Source organism: Phocoena phocoena, chromosome 1, assembly GCF_963924675.1.
Source record: "Phocoena phocoena chromosome 1, mPhoPho1.1, whole genome shotgun sequence".
Lineage (NCBI taxonomy): Eukaryota > Metazoa > Chordata > Mammalia > Artiodactyla > Phocoenidae > Phocoena > Phocoena phocoena.
This window is the reverse complement of record NC_089219.1, coordinates 34,741,477-34,760,599: the sequence shown is the minus strand read 5'-3', so window position 1 is coordinate 34,760,599 and position 19,123 is coordinate 34,741,477. Positions and strand designations below refer to the sequence as shown.

Genomic DNA, 19,123 nt, shown 5'->3' with positions numbered 1-19,123 from the left:
GGAGAGTACTGCAAAATCTAACATATTTTCCTTTTTTACTACAGTTTAGAGTACCAAGAGGATTTTTTAAAACTAAAAACACAACAATGGTGACCCATCTGTTATAATCCTCAAATGTTTTCTGTGTATAACCTAAGGATTCTTACCCTGGAGTCCTATAATAGCCCATGGAATAACTGAATTTACATCAACTGTTTTGGTATCCTTGGCACATAATGGTGGTATGATGAAAATTTGTTGGGTGAAGAAATGAGTAATTTAAGACTGAGGACAATGTTTTCAAAATTCGGAAATGGGCTGGGGATCTCCAGAAGGGAAACATTCCTGGCCCAATCAGTTGCTCTCCATTTTGAATGGATGTAGTTTAATGCTCTCAAGGCCATATGTCATTTGATCCCATTCATCTGTCCCATTTCCTTCTTACCCACACACTAGAAAGTCACACAGGGGCGACAAGACAGACAAAGAAGCCAGGGATATTTAGAAAACAGCCTGAAGGCTCTAGTCAAGGACTGATGAAAGAATAGGGGTCATCTGTTTTCACTGCCATTTAAAACTGACAGAAATGTGAGGCAAAATGAAGGCTCCATGAAGTAGGAATGAGTTATGGAGGGTGGTCTGGAAGTCTCTGCTGCAGGGTGATTAAGAAGGTACTTTCGTTTGAAGGCAAGACACTAGGCCTAAGCAGCAGTGCAGAATGTTTTCAGTGTCTAATTTGATCTAGCATCGCTATGAGTCTTACACACTTTGGGGCAGGGCTTAGACAATTACTCAAATTGAAAAAGGGTGCAAAGAAAAGAAATGGAAACCTGGGCTATGAAGAGGCCACAAATACATTAAAAAACGAGTGGGCTTCCTCCAGATGACCAACACCAGCATCACCAGTGAGCTCTCCACCTTTTCGCCTCACCTTTTCCATTTGTTGCTGCAGGGCTCCAATCTCATTTTCAAGTTGTTTGATTCTCTCATCTCGGAGTTCTACTTCATGAACTAAACGATCCTTGACTCTGCGAAGCTTGGCTTTGTGGTGGTGATGCTTCTCATTATAGTTTCTACAAAAGCAAATTCAAATATAGGTGCACCTGAACACAGTGAAAACTACTTTGCTTCCTCAGTATGCACCTTTCTTGGGTTTCCTCTTCTTGCTTTGTCAGGGCCTCTGGCACCACAGATGGAGACCTGCCCTGCCTCACATCTGCAGGACTCCTTGCCCCCCGGCTGGGGAGAATGGACCAAGTACAACGTCCTAAATAACACAAGATTCCGTCATCTCCAACTCAGGAAACTCCTCGACTTCTGATCCCTGACATCTATCAATTTGGAATCCTGCTCCACTGATTCAGTCATTAATTTAAAATTTTCTAGTTCTTGGCTACACCCTCGGACAGTGATATAACCCACTACTTCTATCTTGTCTATTTTCCAGATAAGTGGGTTTGCTCTCAGTCTTTGCCTTGGGTCTAGACTTTTATTTATTTATTTATTTATTTTGAGCTATGCGGGCCTCTCACTGCTGTGGCCTCTCCCGTTGCGGAGCACAGGGTCCGGACGCGCAGGCTCAGCAGCCATGGGTCACGGGCCAGCCACTCCGCGGCATGTGGGATCTTCCCAGACTGGGGCACGAACCCGCGTCCCCTGCATCGGCAGGCGGACTCTCAACCACTGCGCCACCAGGGAAGCCCTAGACTTTTAAATGCCAATTCTATATGTCTCTGCTCAAGACTCTTACTCTGAGTCTGACATAAATTTGACTTACCACTAATAAACACATGAAAAGATGTTCAACATCATTAGCTATAAAGAAAATGCAAATCAAAATTACAATGAGATGCCACTTCACACCTAGTAGAATGGCTAAAATAAAAAAGAAAGATAATAACAAGTGCTGAGAAGGATGTGGAGAAACTGGAACACTCATACACTGCTGGTAGGAATGGCAAATGGAAAAAGCCTGGCAGTTTCTCAAATGGTTAAACGTAGAGCCATACGACCTAGCAATTCCATTCCTAGGTATATACCCAAGGGGAATGAAAACATATGTCCACACAAAAACTTGTCCATGAATGTCCATAGTAGCACTATTCACAACAGCCAAAAGGTTAAAACAACCCAAGTTTCCATCAACTGATGAATCAATAAACAAAATATGGAGTATCTGTACAATGGAACATTATTCCTACAGAAAGGAATGAAGTACTGATACATGCTACAACATGAATGAACTTTGAAAGCACTATGCTAAGTGAATGAAACCAGTCACAAAGGACCACATATTTTACAATTCCATTCAGATGAAATGTCCAGAAGAGACAAATATAGAGTGAGAGAAAGTACGTTAGTGATTGCCTGGGGCTGGGGAGTATAGCTAGAGTTTCTTTTTGGGGTAATGAAATCGATTGTGGCGATGGATGTACAACTAAAAGCTTCTGATTTGTACATTTTCCATGGGTGAACTGTATGGTATGTGAATTATATCTCAATAAACCTGCTATTAAAAAAAAAGACAACAAAAATCTGAGTTACCATTTCAAGCTACTACAACAGCTAATCCTGAGTAAATAAGAAAATAGATTAAAGCCTGCATACCACCACTAGGCAAACTGCTCTGAAGATGACTGTGCTTTCCAAATGAGAATATTGTTACTCAGAAAGTGCTTCTTCAAATGAAAAATTAAGAACTTTCACTTTGAACTTAAGGCAGGAAATAGATGGGCTCCAGGGTAGCCATTTACAACTGGGCTCCTGTTCACATTTCTTGGGGGGAGAAAAAGTTGGGCTTCCGGCCGGACGCTTACAAGTAACTAGCCTTCTGTTTGCATTTCCTGAGACAGGAGATAGGTGGGCTCCAGGTTAGGCATTTACAGCCAGCCTCCTGTTTGCTCTCTGAAATGGAAGTAACAGCGGAGACAGGGTAAAAAACAGCCAGGCTTTGTCTCCTGTGGATGCCTTAAGATAACAGTCACGGCAGGGACAGAGAGGGGCTAAACCCCGTTTGAGGAAAAGAACAAGAGGTCATACATTTCCCATCTTTGGGGCAAGGGAGACACTACATGTGTGCAGAAAGCCTCCTTGGGGGTCAAAAAGGAGGGGGCACCATCCGATAATATGTGATGCTAAGGCGGCCCATAGGCCTCTGGGCTGGAATCCATCTTGGAAAAAAGGTTGCGCACGCATGTTGGGGAGGGTGCTAGGGCAGGTCAGGTGTGGAAAAAGAAACCAGGTAATTGGCCAAAGGTAAACAAAGACCCGGAAGAACTGCCCTATGTAGATGATTTAACCGCTTCTTCACTGCACTCCTCCTCATTAGGTGGGATGCCCACACCCTTTCTCTCCAGGTGTGCATCTCTGCCTTGCTTCTATCTTAACTAAACATTCTCTGTGTGCTCTCCCAACTTGTTGTTGTGGTATGTCTCTAATAATAAACTTCGTACCCGTTTTTACAGTTTTTGCCTCTGTGAGAAATGCATTTTTCACTGGGGGCAAGAGCCAGGGGGTCTGGTGGCTTGGATTCCTGGTTTTCATCCACGCTACCCAGGTTCAATTCCTGGGCAGGGAATTAAGATCTAGCTTCGTGCCACCGCTCACTGCTGCCTCTCTGAGATCAAACCTGAGGTCTAATAACACAAAATCACTCTGAACCAGGATTTCTGTACTACTGACATTTTGGGCCAGATCATTCTTTATTGTAGAGAGCTGACCTGTACTTTGAAGAATGTTTAGCGGCATCCTTGGCCTCCACTCAGAAGATGCTAGTAGCACCTTCTACAGTGTGACAACCTGAAAAGTCTCCAGACATTGCCAAGTGTCTCCTTGCCCTGGAAGGCAAACTATCCCCTACTGAAAACCATTGCTCTAGCTAACGTTCCTAAACTAGGTTTGCTCTAAGCCAACAGCAGTGGTTCTCAAACTGTGTTCTGACCAGCAACACCATCATCACCTGGCAACTTGTTAAGTCTCAGGCTCTAACCCAGAATTACAGAATAAGAAAGTCTGGAGGAGGATCTGTGTTTTACTAGGTCCTCCAGGGGGTTCTGATGCAGGCTAAAGTTTGGGAGAAACCCTTGGGGGACCTCCTCACTACTTCTGTTTCATTGTGAACAGACTACTTGTGGCAGGCTGTAAGGGCAGAATGGCCTTTCTTCATTCCTGCTAACAGAACTCAAGTTCATTTAGGTGTCCATAAGGATCCCTTGATCTCAAGGAAGGTGGGTGGGCCCCATGTGTGTGCAGGGTGGGGATTGGGTGTGTGAGACAGGTAAGTCCTGCTGGGCATTTCAGGAAAAGCTGAGAATTTGAACAAAGGTCTCTCTCTGATCTGGCTGCCCTCCTGCCGAGGCTGTTACCTGCAGCTACAGTCGCTGCCTTGTAACCACGAGGTGTGAAGCCTAAGGACAAAGCCATCAGCCCGCCAAGCATGGCAGAGGAGGAGGAGGGAAAGAGCTTGTCCTTAAGGATGCTACTGAGCAGCTGAATCGATCTCCATAATCATCTTCCTCCAGATTCCTTGTTATATAAGAAAAAAAAAGTTTGTTTAAATATGTTAGTCAGGTTTTTTTGCTATCTGTGGTCAATTACATCCTGATATCTTAAAAACAGAAAAACGAAACAAACAAAACAGTATTCTAATGCTCTCTCTAGCCTCTGATTTCCCTGAATGCCTAGAGATTTGAATAATGCCTTTTTAACTGAAAGGAAAAGTGTTTAAGGAATGAAGCATCTGCTCTCTGTCAGTGTAGGCACGGGAGGGCACAGTCATTCAGGCCTATGATGCTGGGCAGTTTGCCTATGTCAACTGTCTGGGGCTCTGACACTCAAACTGGAGGAAGTCCTAACTAAGTGAAGGGAACTAACGCGTGCTGCAGGTTTATCACAAGACACCTCACATGCTTTTAAAGCAAACTTGTGAAGGTGATGTCCTCACTCTATGGCCCAGGAGATGGATGCTGTGCAGTAAGCTCAGTGGGTCTGGGTTTCTAGTCTTTGTCCTACCTGATAATGTCTCTGTATACTGGTGGCTTTGGGCCACACCAGATATTTTATGCTAACAAAATGATTCATGGTGAATGCATTTTTGTTCACCTTGGGCCTGGGCCATGCTGGATCAGTTTGACTATTCAGGGTTTGGAGAACTGGAGACTAAGTAGTTAAGGTCAATCCCAGGAGCTCTCTGTCCTCCTGACTAATCCCCGATTAAATCCCTGGATGTCAAGGCTCAGGTGAGTTTCTCTGGCGGGGAATGCTTCATATATATTGCCACACAACGTTGCTGGGAGAATTAAGCACTGCCCATACTACTCCACTGGGAGAGGACAATGGGAAGCTTGCTTGCATCTTGTCTCTCCTGAACTCTTGCTGCATGCTTTTTTAATCTGTATCCTTTCACTGTAATAAACCATAACCATGAGTGTAAAATCTTTCCTAAGATCTGTAAGTCCTAATGAATCTCCAGACCTGAGGGTGGTCTTGAAGACTCCTGACACAGAGGGAAGTTTTACAGAGAAGAATCTGATTCCAGAGCCTGTGATCTCCCACTATGCCCCAGTGCTATAATACCAGCAAAGCCAGGCAAACCGGATATTGTCAATTTCTCTTGATGAGATATTTTGTTTTACATAAAAACTAGGAACCAGATGGGAGAGGAAGAGCAAAGCAGACTTATTTAGATACTAATTCTAGTCAAACTATGATGGAATAGCTACTCCAAGAGAGTCTTATGTTCTTGTAAGTTATATCTTACCTCTAAATGTGTTTTTGCAAGACTCTTCCATTTTCCAAAGTAGTGTCCCTCTCTCTCCTACTTGCTGATTGTAAATAAAAGAATCACTTTGTAGGGACTTCCCTGGTGGCGCAGTGGTTGAGAGTCTGCCTGTCAATGCAGGGGACATGGGTTTGATCCCTGGTCCAGGAAGATCCCACCTGCCACGGAGCAACTAAGCCCGTGTGCCACAACTACTGAGCCTGCGCTCTAGAGCCCACAAGCCACAACTACTGAAGCCTGTGTGACTAGAGCCTGTGCTCTGCAACAGGAGAAGCCAACGCAATGAGAAGCCCGCGCACCGCAACAAAGAGTAGCTCCCGCTTGCCGCAACTAGAGAAAAAGCCCACGCGCAGCAACCAAGACCCAATGCAGCCAAAAAAGTAAAATTAAAATAAAAAAAAAAGAATCATTTTGTATATTGTTCCCTTAGAAGATTAATTTAGCTGTTAGTCAGATGCCAAGCTGAGAAGTTTGAATTCTGGTAGGCCAGAGACATGTATACCGGGCCTTGTCACCAGATTGTCAGTGCGTGTGGCAGTGACTGACTGTGGGGATTGTCCCCAATCCATTTTCTCCTTCTTCTGTCATTATAGAGCCCCGGATTTAGCTTGGCACTTGGTCACTCAAATAGGAACTGCATTTTCTGGCTTTCCTTGCAGTTAGATGAGGCTATGGGAATAAGTTCTGGCCAACAGCCGGAGTGGAAGTAGTGAGCCTTCCAGGAGAATGGAATGCCCTTGCTGTCCCCTCTTTCTCCCTTCTTGTTGGAAGAAATGTGGATATGGTAGTGAACCACCTGAACTATGTGGCTAAGTGCTAAAGAGGCTGGAGCAACAACAAGGAAGGAGTCCAGACTTCGGAAACATGGAGCTACCATATCCATCCTGCACTTCTAGGTAAGAGAGAAAACCCTCCCTTTTTAAAGACATTCTTATTCAGTGTCTCTGCTGCAGCAACTCAACCTACATCCTAATTAATGGAGTTGCTCTAGATACCTGGGTTCATAAAACTGCCTTAGACCTGTTCAGTTCTTTGGCCCTTGCAGCACCCACTACAAAATATGAGGTACCTGTTCTTGCAGATTGTGACTTCGGTTCTTTACAGGGAGATATTTCTATCTCATAAATGTTCTCATTTTCCCTTATACTAGGAAGAGCTTGGCAAAAGATATCACCGGGTTTCAGCATCCTCTGGTCCATAGCCTCAGAGGTTTAACACTATCTAACAGTACACCTATTGTTCTCTGAGTTTCCCAGCTGTTCACAGTTCCTCTGATTTTTTTTTTTTTTTTTTTTGCGGTATGCGGGCCTCTCACTGTTGTGGCCTCTCCTGTCGCGGAGCACAGGCTCTGGACGTGCAGGCTCAGCGGCCATGGCTCACGGGCCCTGCTGCTCCGCGGCATGTGGGATCTTCCCGGACCAGGGCACGAACCCGTGTCCCCCGCATCGGCAGGCAGACTCTCAACCACTGCGCCACCAGGGAAGCCCAGTTCCTCTGATTTTTGACATCATTTGAAACACAACATGTATTTCTGGAATTGCTTTTACCCTTTCTGCCTTGGGATATTAAAACCCACATCTGCAGCTTCCATGCCAGACAGCTTCTGTCTCTCTTATCCTGCCATTTGGACTATAAAAATATTAATTTATTTTTTAAAGATTATAGACAATTTGGGGAAAAAACTCAACTCCCATATGATCGGTATTATAACATTCTTTTATTTCCTTCCAGTCTTTTTATAAGCATCCTTTTTTTAAAACACTGTCTACATTAAAATTCTCTTATTCTCTTTTCATTCATTGTATCACAGCATTTTCCCATGTTGTTATCTAGTCTTCATGGCCACCATCTTTTACAGCTGTATTATGTTCCATCAAGTGAATGTACTATACTTGACCTAACTGGCTCCTATTGCTTGATATTCAGGCTTCTTTCAGTAGTGCCACATGGTGTGAAGAGTACGTGGATGCAGTACAGCTGGGGAGAGCTTAGAGCCTTCCCTTCCATAGCAGGCTGGTTATTTGACACACCTGTTAGTTTAGCCAGAAGTTCTGTTGGCCAACTTGCCCGAAGAACATGCGGATTTTCTAAGTTTATGTTTGGCTTTGTTAATTTGTACAATAAGACAGCACAATGCTCATGTTCTAAAATTAAGGACAACTTTTGCTTATGTTTATATAAAACCAGATGGTCTTTCATTTATCTTCATTTCAAAAAGGCAAGGAATTTGTTCCTCTGGAAGAGTAGCTGGGAAAACATGGAAAAAAATAGGCATTGTTTGTAAAGGTCAGGAGTGGGATCAGGGGAATGAGAACAAAAATGAACCTAGAGTTTTGACAATCCCTTCCATTTTCTTCCCTAAAGTTGTAGTTTTCAACCCTAGGTGCTCATCAGAATCACATGGGGATGATTTTAGAAAAGAATTGATCCCTCAGCCCTATCCTCACAGATTCTGATTTGATTAAACTATGTTGGGGCCCATGCATGTGCAGCTAGGGTTAGCATCCACTGTCCTAAAGGGTATGGACAAATAATACGGTAAACTATTCAGCCTCACTAGCCATTAAAGAAATGTCTATAACTGAGCATTAAAAATCATAGAATAAGTTGAGCAAAAGAAGTCAGACACAGGACTTCCCTGGTGGCTCAGTGGTTAAGAATCCGCCTGCCAATGCAGGGGACACGGGTTTGAGCCCTGGTCCGGGAAGATCCCACATGCTGTGGAGCAACTAAGCCTGCACGCCACAACTATTGAGCCTGCGCTCTAGAGCCTGTGAGCCACAACTACTGAGCCTGTGTGCCACAACTACTGAAGCCCTCGCGCCTAGAGCCTGTGCTCCGCAACAAGAGAAGCCACCTCAATGAGAAGCCCATGCACCGCAACGAAGAGTAGCCCCCGCTCGCCGCAGCTAGAGAAAACCTACATGCAGCAACGAATACCCCCAACGCAACCAAAAATAAGTAAATTTATTTTAAAAAAAAAGTCAGACACAAAAGATTACACGCAGTATAATTCCATTTTGATCAAATTCTAGGAGAAACAGAAATCAGAAGAGTGGATGCCTGGGAGGAGGTGGAGGAGCAAGAGATACAGACTGACGGCAAAAAGGTAGGAGAGAAATTCAAGGGATAATGGAAATGTTCTGTATCTTGATTGGGCTAGTGGTTAGGTGGGCATATACATTTGTCAAAACTCATCAAACTGTACATTTAAAATCTGTGTATATGTAAATTATACCTCAGTTAAAAGAAAGAACACTGGGGAAAATTTCATCAGAGCCCTCCCCCACCAAAAGTAGCAGCCAATGCAAATTCAGATGTGGTGAAATTACTACTCATATAACGACGGCAGAAAATTTTGGTAGAATGCTTCTGAATGTTTTGTTTTTTGTTTGTTCGTTTGTTTTGCAGTACGCGGGCCTCTCACTGTTGTGGCCTCTCCTGTTGCAGAACACAGGCTCCGGATGTGCAGGCTCAGCGGCCATGGCTCACGGGCCCAGCCGCTCCGCGGCATGTGGGATCCTCCCGGCCCGAGGCACGAATCCGTGTCTCCTGCATCCACAGGCGGACTCTCAACCACTGCGCCACCAAGGAAGCCCTCTTCTGAATGTTTGATAATACATTTTATGATCCATAGCTCCAGCTTTTGGACTAGTAATTCCACACCTAGGAATTTACTGTATAAAAATAATTTTTAAAATGAAAAATATATGTACAAAAATGGTTTTTTATGTGTTACGTTGTATAAAAACATCAATCACAGGACCAGTGGGTAATTCTTAACTAAATCTGGGCTATGTTGTGAGGGTTGATTCCAGCAGGCCTAGACTTAACCTGAGCTGTTTTGCTAAAGTTCTTGCTTGGCGCTGACCACTGGTCAAGGAATGAAATACACTGATTAAAACAGTGTTGCTTTTCAACCACAGGTCTGGAGTTTCAGAAAATGGTTTTTAAATAATTATCATAACTACAATCAACATAGTAGGTGAGTGAGAACATAAGAGAATAAGAAACTTCAACCTATAGAAAGAATAGAGCAGAGGGGCGCAGAGCTAGGAGCAGAGAGGTGGGTCATGGATAAAAACTAAAAATAAGTAGATATAATAATAATAACAGCTGTGTGCTAGACACGGTTCTAAGAAAACGCTTTACATATATTCATTCAGTTAACTCTCATAACAACTTTATGTGATAGGAATGGCTATTTTGTCCATATTAAAGATGAGATACCTCAGGTACAGAGAGGTTATTTAACTTGCCCAAGGTCACAGCTAGTTCCTAGTAGAACCAGTAATTATACCCAAGCAATATGGCTCCAGAGTCCATACTCTGAACTACTAAGCTACACTTCAGAGAGGAGGAGAGCGGGAGGAATCTGGTAGGATGGTGACCAGGGAATGGAAGAAAAAGCAGGTAGTTTGGGAACATAAATTTTTATTGAGCACCTGTTATATACCAGGGACTGTGGATAAAAGGATGAGTAAGACCATGGCCCATGTCCTTTAAAACCCACAGTCTGGTGAGGAAGACAGGTGTGAGTCACATTATTTCAAAACAACATGGCAAGTTCTTAAATAATTACAGACAGCCAAGTACAAAGGGCTACAGGAACACAAAGAGTGACACCTCACTCAACCCAGGCTGGAGGTGTCAAGAAAGGCTTCTTGAAGAGGTGACTCCTAGGTTGAGAATGAAGAGTTGAAATAGGGAGAGCGTGGTCCAGACCAAGGAAAGTACGCAAGGGAAAAAGAAGGCTGAAGGCAAGTGAGGGGGCATATTTGGGGAAGAGCAAGATGTTAGATACCACTAGAGCTCAATAAATAGTAATTCCCTTCCCCCTCCCTCTCTTGGGAAGAAATGAGGCCGCACATCTCCCTAGGAAAAGCCCTATAGAACTTCTGGGAACGAAGGAAAACGGTGTTGGCATTCTTGAAAGGTCAATTCTGCGAGCATCCCCTGCTCTGGCTCCCTAAGAAGTAGCTCGGTCTTCTAAAGGGAACTTGTTTTTGTTTACCTCACATGGACATCAAGCCGCTTCAAAAATTGCCCATACTCTTCACGTAGAGCTTCCTTCTCCTGCTGCAACGCAGACAGCTTCTCTGACAATTCCTGGTTGCTTTTGAGATGCTGAAAAACATTTTAAAAAATGGGAATACTCGGCTGAATACAGGTTTGATGTTGACGAAATGGAAACTGGCAACGCCTTTCTGCTGAAACAGGCATATGGAAAGCAGAGTAGCTTCCTGTGATTTTGCACTTCCAGAATTCCTGAAAGCCAATAGGTCTTTTCTTTGACTTTTGTTCCCCCAACCTTTCCAGTTAGATTTGTGAGCATTTAATTCCACATATAGAAAGTTTTCCAGCTTGAAGTAGAGTGAAAGCTGTTTTCCTGACCTAACCCTGACTAATAAAGTATTTGGTTCTAGAAGTGGCTCCAGGGAGTCTGGACTTAGTGTCTGAGCTGGTCGGATTTGAAGGTAGTTTAATCTTGTCACTAATACTAGCAATCCATGACCAAAAAGTTGATTAAATTATAATGTAGTTGCCTGTGGTGAAATGCTCTGGCAGACCACAGGACTGCTACAAAGTTACAGAGGCACTGAGAACTCCAAGGAGTGCGGGGTGGTGAGCCACACCTGACCACGTTAATGAGCCGAAAAGGAGAAAATGTCCAGCTTGGGATTTAATTATTGGAACAAGGCATACTCAGAGACCCAGAGCACATCCTTCATGTAGGCAGCAGGTCAATATATCCCAAACCCAAATTTCATCAAGTAGGTGGCAGAATTGCAGCATTAGTTGATTTCGTAGACTTGCCACATCTCTTATGTGAAAAATAGTGCTTTATTTGGAAATACATGCAAATCTGAGAATTGGGAACGAGAACATCTGACAGGATTCCAATAACTTTGAGCACCTTGGACCTAGAAATCCTACTGAGCCCCTCTTAGCAACATAAGCAGTCCTGCTGTCTCAGATTAACCACCCTTGCATCGAGGACTCTACTGACTCCACCTGAGGCAGCTACCTGTGCAAGGATACCTATTATTCTTAACACCCACCCTATACCACTACCGCTTCTCTTTGCCTCCAATCCTACAACTAGAGTCGGATCCCAGCCTGTCCTGGGGAGAGGGGGTTGAGTATAGGGACTCACCTAGGAGGACTGCCATATTGAAAGAATGGAAAGATTCTGCCAAATTAAATTGGCAGAAACCTGAGGAATACAGGTAGGACTGTATTCGTAGGGCATTACACTAGGGAGAAAGGAATATAATGTTGAATAGGCTGAATTTATTGACATGGATGAGCTTACCAGAGATTCAGGATTTAATGTGTTGATTTTAACGTCTAACGTGACTTTAATAGTTTGCTTGGTTGGTGGACTGAAACTTGGACCCAACAGTGACCTGTGTTAAATGACATTAAGATGCCATGCTTCCTTGGTATAAGAGAGGAAAGAAGCCAAAGTCTTAAGTAGATCGGAAGTTTGGAGTAGATTTGTCATGGGCGACCTGCTCACCACCTCATCACTATGACCCGCACGTCACTCAGAAGACACTCCTTTCCCCGAGGCTTTGCCAAATACACTGGTGAGGGGAGCTCCAGATTCCTTGAAATGCTCTATAATGCTCTCCTACTGTGGATGATGGTGGGAGGTGCCAACACTGAAGCCCTGATTTTAGTGGGGATGATGGCACTGCAGCGTGTCAGAGATCAAGTGGCAATGTTTAACCCCCTGATACAAGGTGGGCATTATTACTCTTATTAGATAATAGGGCCAGAGATTTAACCAAATGGTTTGACTCGTAGCGATCTTTGGTTGTAGTTAATTGCTCACAGTGATTACAGGACTAAAATAGATGAACAGCCTATTAAAGTTTTAATTGAGTTGTATTTTTAAATAAATGAATAAATATATAAACACACCTGGGTCTGGTGAACAGAGGCCCAATTTGAATGACAACAGTGGAGAGTAATGGCCTCTTACTCAATCCCCAGACCTGAGTCAGTTCAGACCCAGGGTCCTTTTGCTAGGTTGTCTTCGGGAAGGACGTTGTGTGTGACGCTGCCACAAGCATGTGATCTTCTCCAAAGCCTTCCCCAAAGAGGCCTGTGGCCTTTTACCCAGGTGACTGGGCATCGGAGAAAGGGAACTATCTAGACTTTGGGGGAACTACATACAGTACAGTGGTTCTCAGTCAACACTAATACCTTGGAACCCAAAATGAGACTGAGGTTCACAATTCAGAGTGGGGGCTTAAGGAAGTAAGGTGGAAAATGGAGTTTGAACACACAGAGTGTCTTAGAGTAGGTCTGCAGTGATTCATTGGCTCAGTGAAGGTTTCATGATGGGCCTAGTGGGTTTGTGAATCTCCTCAGTGATTTCTTCCCAATTCTTTTTTTTTTTTTTTTGTGGTACGCAGGCCTCTCACTGTTGTGGCCTATCCCGTTGTGGAGCACAGGCTCCGGACGCACAGGCTCAGTGGCCATGGCTCAAGGGCCCAGCCGCTCCGCGGCATGTGGGATCCTCCCAGACTGGGGCACGAACCCGTGTCCCCTGCATCGGCAGACGGACTCTCAACCACTGCACCACCAGGGAAGCCCTCTCCCCAATTCTTGAATGTATAGTCAAACTAGACAATCTGGAATAGAAGATTCTCTTTGTTGGCTTTCTGACCTGAGGCATGAGGGCTATTGATGGTAGAAAAGGCCAAGTGCTTGGAATGCCTCTTCAGAGTCTAGAATCAACTTATACCACCTTTGCCTTCAACCCATTTATCAAGCAACCTTCAAGGCTGTATGGTTTTAGTGGTGCCCAAAGCAAGACAAAGATCTGTGCTGTGACAGCCTGTGGTGCAAACTGCTTTGCCACTTGGGCTTTATGACCCAGCAGACCCAAAGTTGCTCCAAGTTTCCATGGCAGCTGAGCAAGCAATATAGAGCCTCTGGAAATCTGTAGTTTAATGTTATGATTTGGGAGGAAAGTCATCTTTCCTCCCATAATATCTCTTTGCCTTTTGAGAAAGGTCCTTGCTTGTGACCGGCCCTGGTGGAGACTGAATGGTTGGCCGTGAGAAATCAAGTATCGAGTAACCTGAGCTGTCCTTCCTGAAATGAGGTGTTCTGTTATTCACTGAGCATTGAGCTGGGCATGTGCATTAGTACTCCATCCTCAAACAGAACTGCTATGTAAAATACTGAGCCCAAGCAGGTCCTTAAGGTTCCAAGCTGCATTAGCAAGTGGTACTTACTTCTATTGCATCACCACCTCTCTCAACCCAAACCTATGGCCTAATGGGGAGTTCTCTATGACCAGTTAGCCAAGGAAGAATAAATTTGGGCCTGATGTACATATGATTCTGTACAATATGCAGCAACCACTAAGCTGGGACGAAGTGAGAGTAGCATTGACATATATACACTACCAAACGTAAATAGATATGCAGTTGGGAAGCAACTGCATAGCACAGGGAGATCAGGTTGGTGCTTTGTGACCATCTAGAGGGGTGGGATAGGGAGGGTGGGAGGGAGACGCAAAAGGGAGGGGATGTGGGGATATATGTATATGTATATAGCTGATTCACTTTGTTATACAGCAGAAGTGAACACAATATTGTAAAGCAATTATACTCCAATAAAGATGTTAAAAAAAAAAAAAGTAGGGCTGCTGTGGCATACAGCCCCAACAGAGGGGTAGCCCTTAAGACCAGGGGGAAGGGAAGTCTCAGTGGGCAAAACTTGTGTTCACTTTGCCTGGAAAGGGAGATGTCCAGAGGCATGGACCTATGCTAATTTATAGAAAGTTTCTAATAGTTTGGCCAGATGATCAGGGATTTGGAAAGAATAATATTGGAGGACTGATGAAAAAGAGGCCTGGAAAAGGGGCCTGGACTAGAAATGCTGTCCAATTGGTGGGAATGTTCTATGTCTGCACTCTCCAACATGGTGGTCACTTGCCACCCGTGGCTACTGAGCACATGAAACGTGCCTAGTGCATCTGAGGAACTGAATTTTTAATTTTATGTAATTTTAATTAACTTAGATGCCACACGTGGCTAGTTGACACAATATTAGACAGCACAGGCCTAGAGTGTGAACATGTATGTGTTACATGTGTTTCTGCTCAGCAGAGGGCTTCCACAGAAGAGGTGGCTCTCAATAATCAGGTGGAAAAAATAGTACATTCTGGATGTCACTTAGCCTCTTTTTCTATCCTCTATTTGCTCACTCAGTGGGCTCACGTACAAAGTGCATGGGGGCAGGAATATATTTTATAAGGAGTCACCAAGGCTAATCCACTCAACTTGCTAAAAGCACAGATCAATGTTGAGCAACTGTTATGGCACCATCCACTGGGGGGCCAGGCAGCCACCTGGTAGTAGGTTTAATATGCTGGACCCCTTCCACCATGCAGAGAACAACAATTTGTCCTCAGTGAAAGAGACACTCATTTTATTTTTGTTCTTTTCATTAATTTTTATTGGAGTAGAGTTGATTTACAATGTTGTTAGTTTCTTGCTGTACAGCAAAGTGATTCAGTCATATGTACATATATATCCACTCTTTTTTAGATTTCCTTCCCATTTAGGTCACCACAGAGCACTGAGTAGAGTTTCCTGTGCTATAGAGTAGGTTCTCATTAGTTATCTATTTTATACATAGTAAGGAAACACTCATTTTAGATACGGATTTGCTTTCTCTGTCCACAATGCTTTTGCAGGACCACCATCTGTGGACTTACCAAATTCTTTATTTCTTGTCATGATATACTACCACCCAACATGGCTTCTGACCAAGAAAATCATTTTACAGTAAGAGAAGTGAAAGAAAGGCTCATATATATGAGAGTCATTGGTCTCACCCTATATCCCACTATCCAGTAAAAAAAAAACCAACCTGCAAAACAGTGGAAAGACCTATGGAAGATGTAGTTCTGATGCTGGCTAGGTGAAAACATCTTTTGAGGTTCAGTGATGTCCGATAAGATGATGTCTAAACTTTTAACCATTGATTGATATATGATGCTGTTTCTCTCAGAGCCAGAATATGGGAAAGAAACCAAGAGCTGGAATGGGAGTGGCTTTTCAAACCTATACCTCATTGGCAAAAGATGTGTTATTGTATTATTGGTAGTTAACTTATAATTAAGCTTTAAAGTTAGTATATCCATGTGGATTGAGACTGAAGAAGCAGCAATTAACATTACCCCCAAATGACCACAGATGCTGCTGGGACTCTGAGAAGTTAAGTGTATCAGTGAAACAGGAGGCAGGGCACAACCTTTAAAAGAATGACATAGCTGTTGAGGATACAACAAAAACTGGTTGGAACCGATTAGGTCAAAGATGGCAGAAGATTTGACTTCCAGTAGACTTTGAGCCTCATTATATGCTCGTTGTAATTAGCTAAACAACACACCCACATGTGCTGTGACAGTTCTGAGGCCAACCATAAAAGTCCCAAAAGTGGGCAGTTGCCCAATTCCTGCAAATCCCTGTCCCTTCTCCAAAATAGTTGGAATAATCCTCCCACTCATTAGCCAATGAAATTACCCAGCCTATAAAAATTAACCACGCCGTATTTCGGGACCTCTTACCTTCTGAGATGGCCCACACTCCGTCTGTGGAGTGAGCTTCTCCCAGGGTTGCTCTGGCCTTTTGAGATGGACTGCATTCTGTCTATGGAATATGTTTCTCTCTAAATAAATCCATTTCTTACCTATCACTTTGCTATCCACTGAATTCTTTCTGAGATGAGACAGAAGAACCTCAGCTTCATTAATTCCTGAGACCAGGTGTGTGATCTCAATTAAGACAGTGGGTTCAAGTTCCAATTTGGGTTTTGGCTGGGTTCAAGTCCCAATCTAACTTCTGAGATTTCATCTTCATTTATATGAGTGATAGTGCATCCTATTAGAGGAAAGCATACTACTCTTCATTTAAAAAAAATTTTATTTTACTATTTTTTATACAGCACGTTCTTGTTAGTTATCTATTTTAAACACATTAGTGTATATATGTCAATCCCAATCTCCCAATTCATCTCACCACCAGCCCCCTCCCCCGACCACCCCCCGCCACCGTCGCTTTCCACCCTAGGTGTCCATATGTTTGTTCTCTACATCTGTGTCTCTATTTCTGCCCTGCAAACCGGTTCATCTATACCAGTTTTCTAGGTTCCACATATATGCGTTATATACGATATTTGTTTTTCTCTTTCTGACTTACTTCATCTGTATGACAGTCCCTAGATCCATCCATGTATCTACAAATGACCCAATTTCGTTCCTTGTTATGGCTGAGTAATATTCCATGGCATACATGTACCACATCTTCTTTATCCATTCGTCTGTCGATGGGCATTTAGGTTGCTCCATGACCTGGCTATTGTAAATAGTGCTGCAATGAACATTGGGGTGCATGTGTCTTTTTGAATTATGGTTTTCTCTGGGTATATGCCCAGTAGTGGGATTGCTGGGTCATATGGCAATTCTATTTTTAGTTTTTTAAGGAACCTCCACACTGTTCTCCATAGTGGTTGTATCAATTTACATTCCCACCAACAGTGCAAGAGGGTTCCCTTTTCTCCACACCTTCTCCAGCATCTGTTGTTTGTAGATTTTCTGATGATGCCCATGTTAACTGGTGTGAGGTGATACCTCATTGTAGTTTTGATTTGCATTTCTCTAATAATTAGTGACGTTGAGCAGCTTATCATGTGCTTCTTGGCCATCTGTATGTCTTTTTTTGAGAAATGTCTATTTAGGTCTTCTGACCTTTTTTGATTGGGTTGTTTGTTTTTTTAATACTGAGCTGCATGAGCTGTTTATATATTTTGGAGATTAATCCTTTGTCCGCTAATTAGTTTGCAAATATTTTCTCCCATTCTGGGGGCTGTCTTGTTTGCAGTTTCCTTTGCTTTGCAAAAGCTTTAAAGTTTCATTAGGTCTCATTTGTTTATTTTTGTTTTTATTTCCATTTCTCTAGGAGGTAGATCAAAAAAGATCTTGCTGTGATTTATGTCAAAGAGTGTTCTTCCTCTGTTTTCCTCTAAGAGTTTTATAGTGTCTGGTCTTACATTTAGGTCTGCAATCCATTTTGAGTTTATTTTTGTGTATGGTGTTAGGAAGTGTTCTAATTTCATTCTTTTACATGTAGCTGTCCAGTTTTCCCAGCACCACTTATTGAAGAGACTGTCTTTTCTCCATTGTATATCCTTGCCTCCTTTGTCATAGATTAGTTGACAATAGGTGTGTGGGTTTATCTCTGGGCTTTCTATCCTGTTCCATTGATCTATATTTCTGTTTTTGTGCCAGTACCATATTGTCTTGATTACTGTAGCTTTGTAGTATAGTCTGAAGTTAGGGAGTCTGATTCCTCCAGCTCCACTTTTTTCCCTCAAGACTGCTTTGGCGTCTTTTGTGTCTCCATACAAATTTTAAGATTTCTTTGTTCTAGTTCTGTAAAAAATGCCACTGGTAATTTGATAGGGATTGCATTGAATCTGTAGATTGCTTTGGGTAGTATAGTCCAATATTTTCACAATATGGACTCTTCCAATCCAAGAACATGGTATATCTCTCCATCTGTTTGTGTCATCTTTGATTACTTTCATCAGTGTCATATAGTTTTCTGAGTACAGGTCTGTTACCTCCTTAGGTAGGTTTATTCCTAGGTATTTTATTCTTTTTGTTGCAACGGTGAATGGGATTGTTTCCTTAATTTCTCTTTCTAGTCTTTTGTTGTTAGTGTCTAGGAATGCAAGAGATTTCTGTGCATTAATTTTGTATCCTGCAACTTTACCAGATTCATCGATTAGCTCTAGTAGTTTTCTGGTGGCAACTTTAGGATTCTCTATGTATAGTATCATGTCATCGGCAAACAGTGACAGTTTTACTTCTTCTTTTCCAATTTGTATTCCTTTTATTTCTTTTTCTTCTCTGATTGCCGTGGCTAGGACTTCCAAAACTATGTTGAATAATGGTGGCGAGAGTGGACATCCTTGTCTTGTTCCAGATCGTAGAGGAAATGCTTTCAGTTTTCACCATTGAGAATGATGTTTGCTGTGGGTTTGTCATATATGGCCTTTATTATGTTGAGGTAGGTTCCCACTATGCCCACTTTCTGTAGAGTTTTTATCATAAATGGGTGTTGAATTGTGTCAAAAGCTTTTTCTGCATCTATTGAGATGAACATATGGTTTTTATTCTTCAATTTGTTATTATGGTGTATCACATTGATTGATTTGCAGATATTGAAGAATCCTTGCATCCCTGGGGTAAATCCCACTCAATCATGGTGTATGATCCTTTTAATGTGTTGTTGGATTTTGTTGATGATTTTTGCATCTATAATCATCAGT

General features: G+C 42.9%; 1 protein-coding gene across 1 annotated transcript in view; it reads right to left on the bottom strand.

Annotated features, from left to right (window-relative positions):
- Positions 1 to 19,123, bottom strand: part of CCDC30 (coiled-coil domain containing 30) — a 132,213-nt gene that overhangs the window by 11,566 nt on the left and 101,524 nt on the right. The window contains exons 13-14 of the mRNA XM_065880013.1: positions 10,773 to 10,885; positions 911 to 1,052 (exon numbers count right to left, since the gene is read on the bottom strand). Of these exons, the coding sequence (XP_065736085.1) occupies positions 911 to 1,052; positions 10,773 to 10,885 (255 nt within the window). The remainder of the gene's footprint in view (positions 1 to 910; positions 1,053 to 10,772; positions 10,886 to 19,123) is intronic.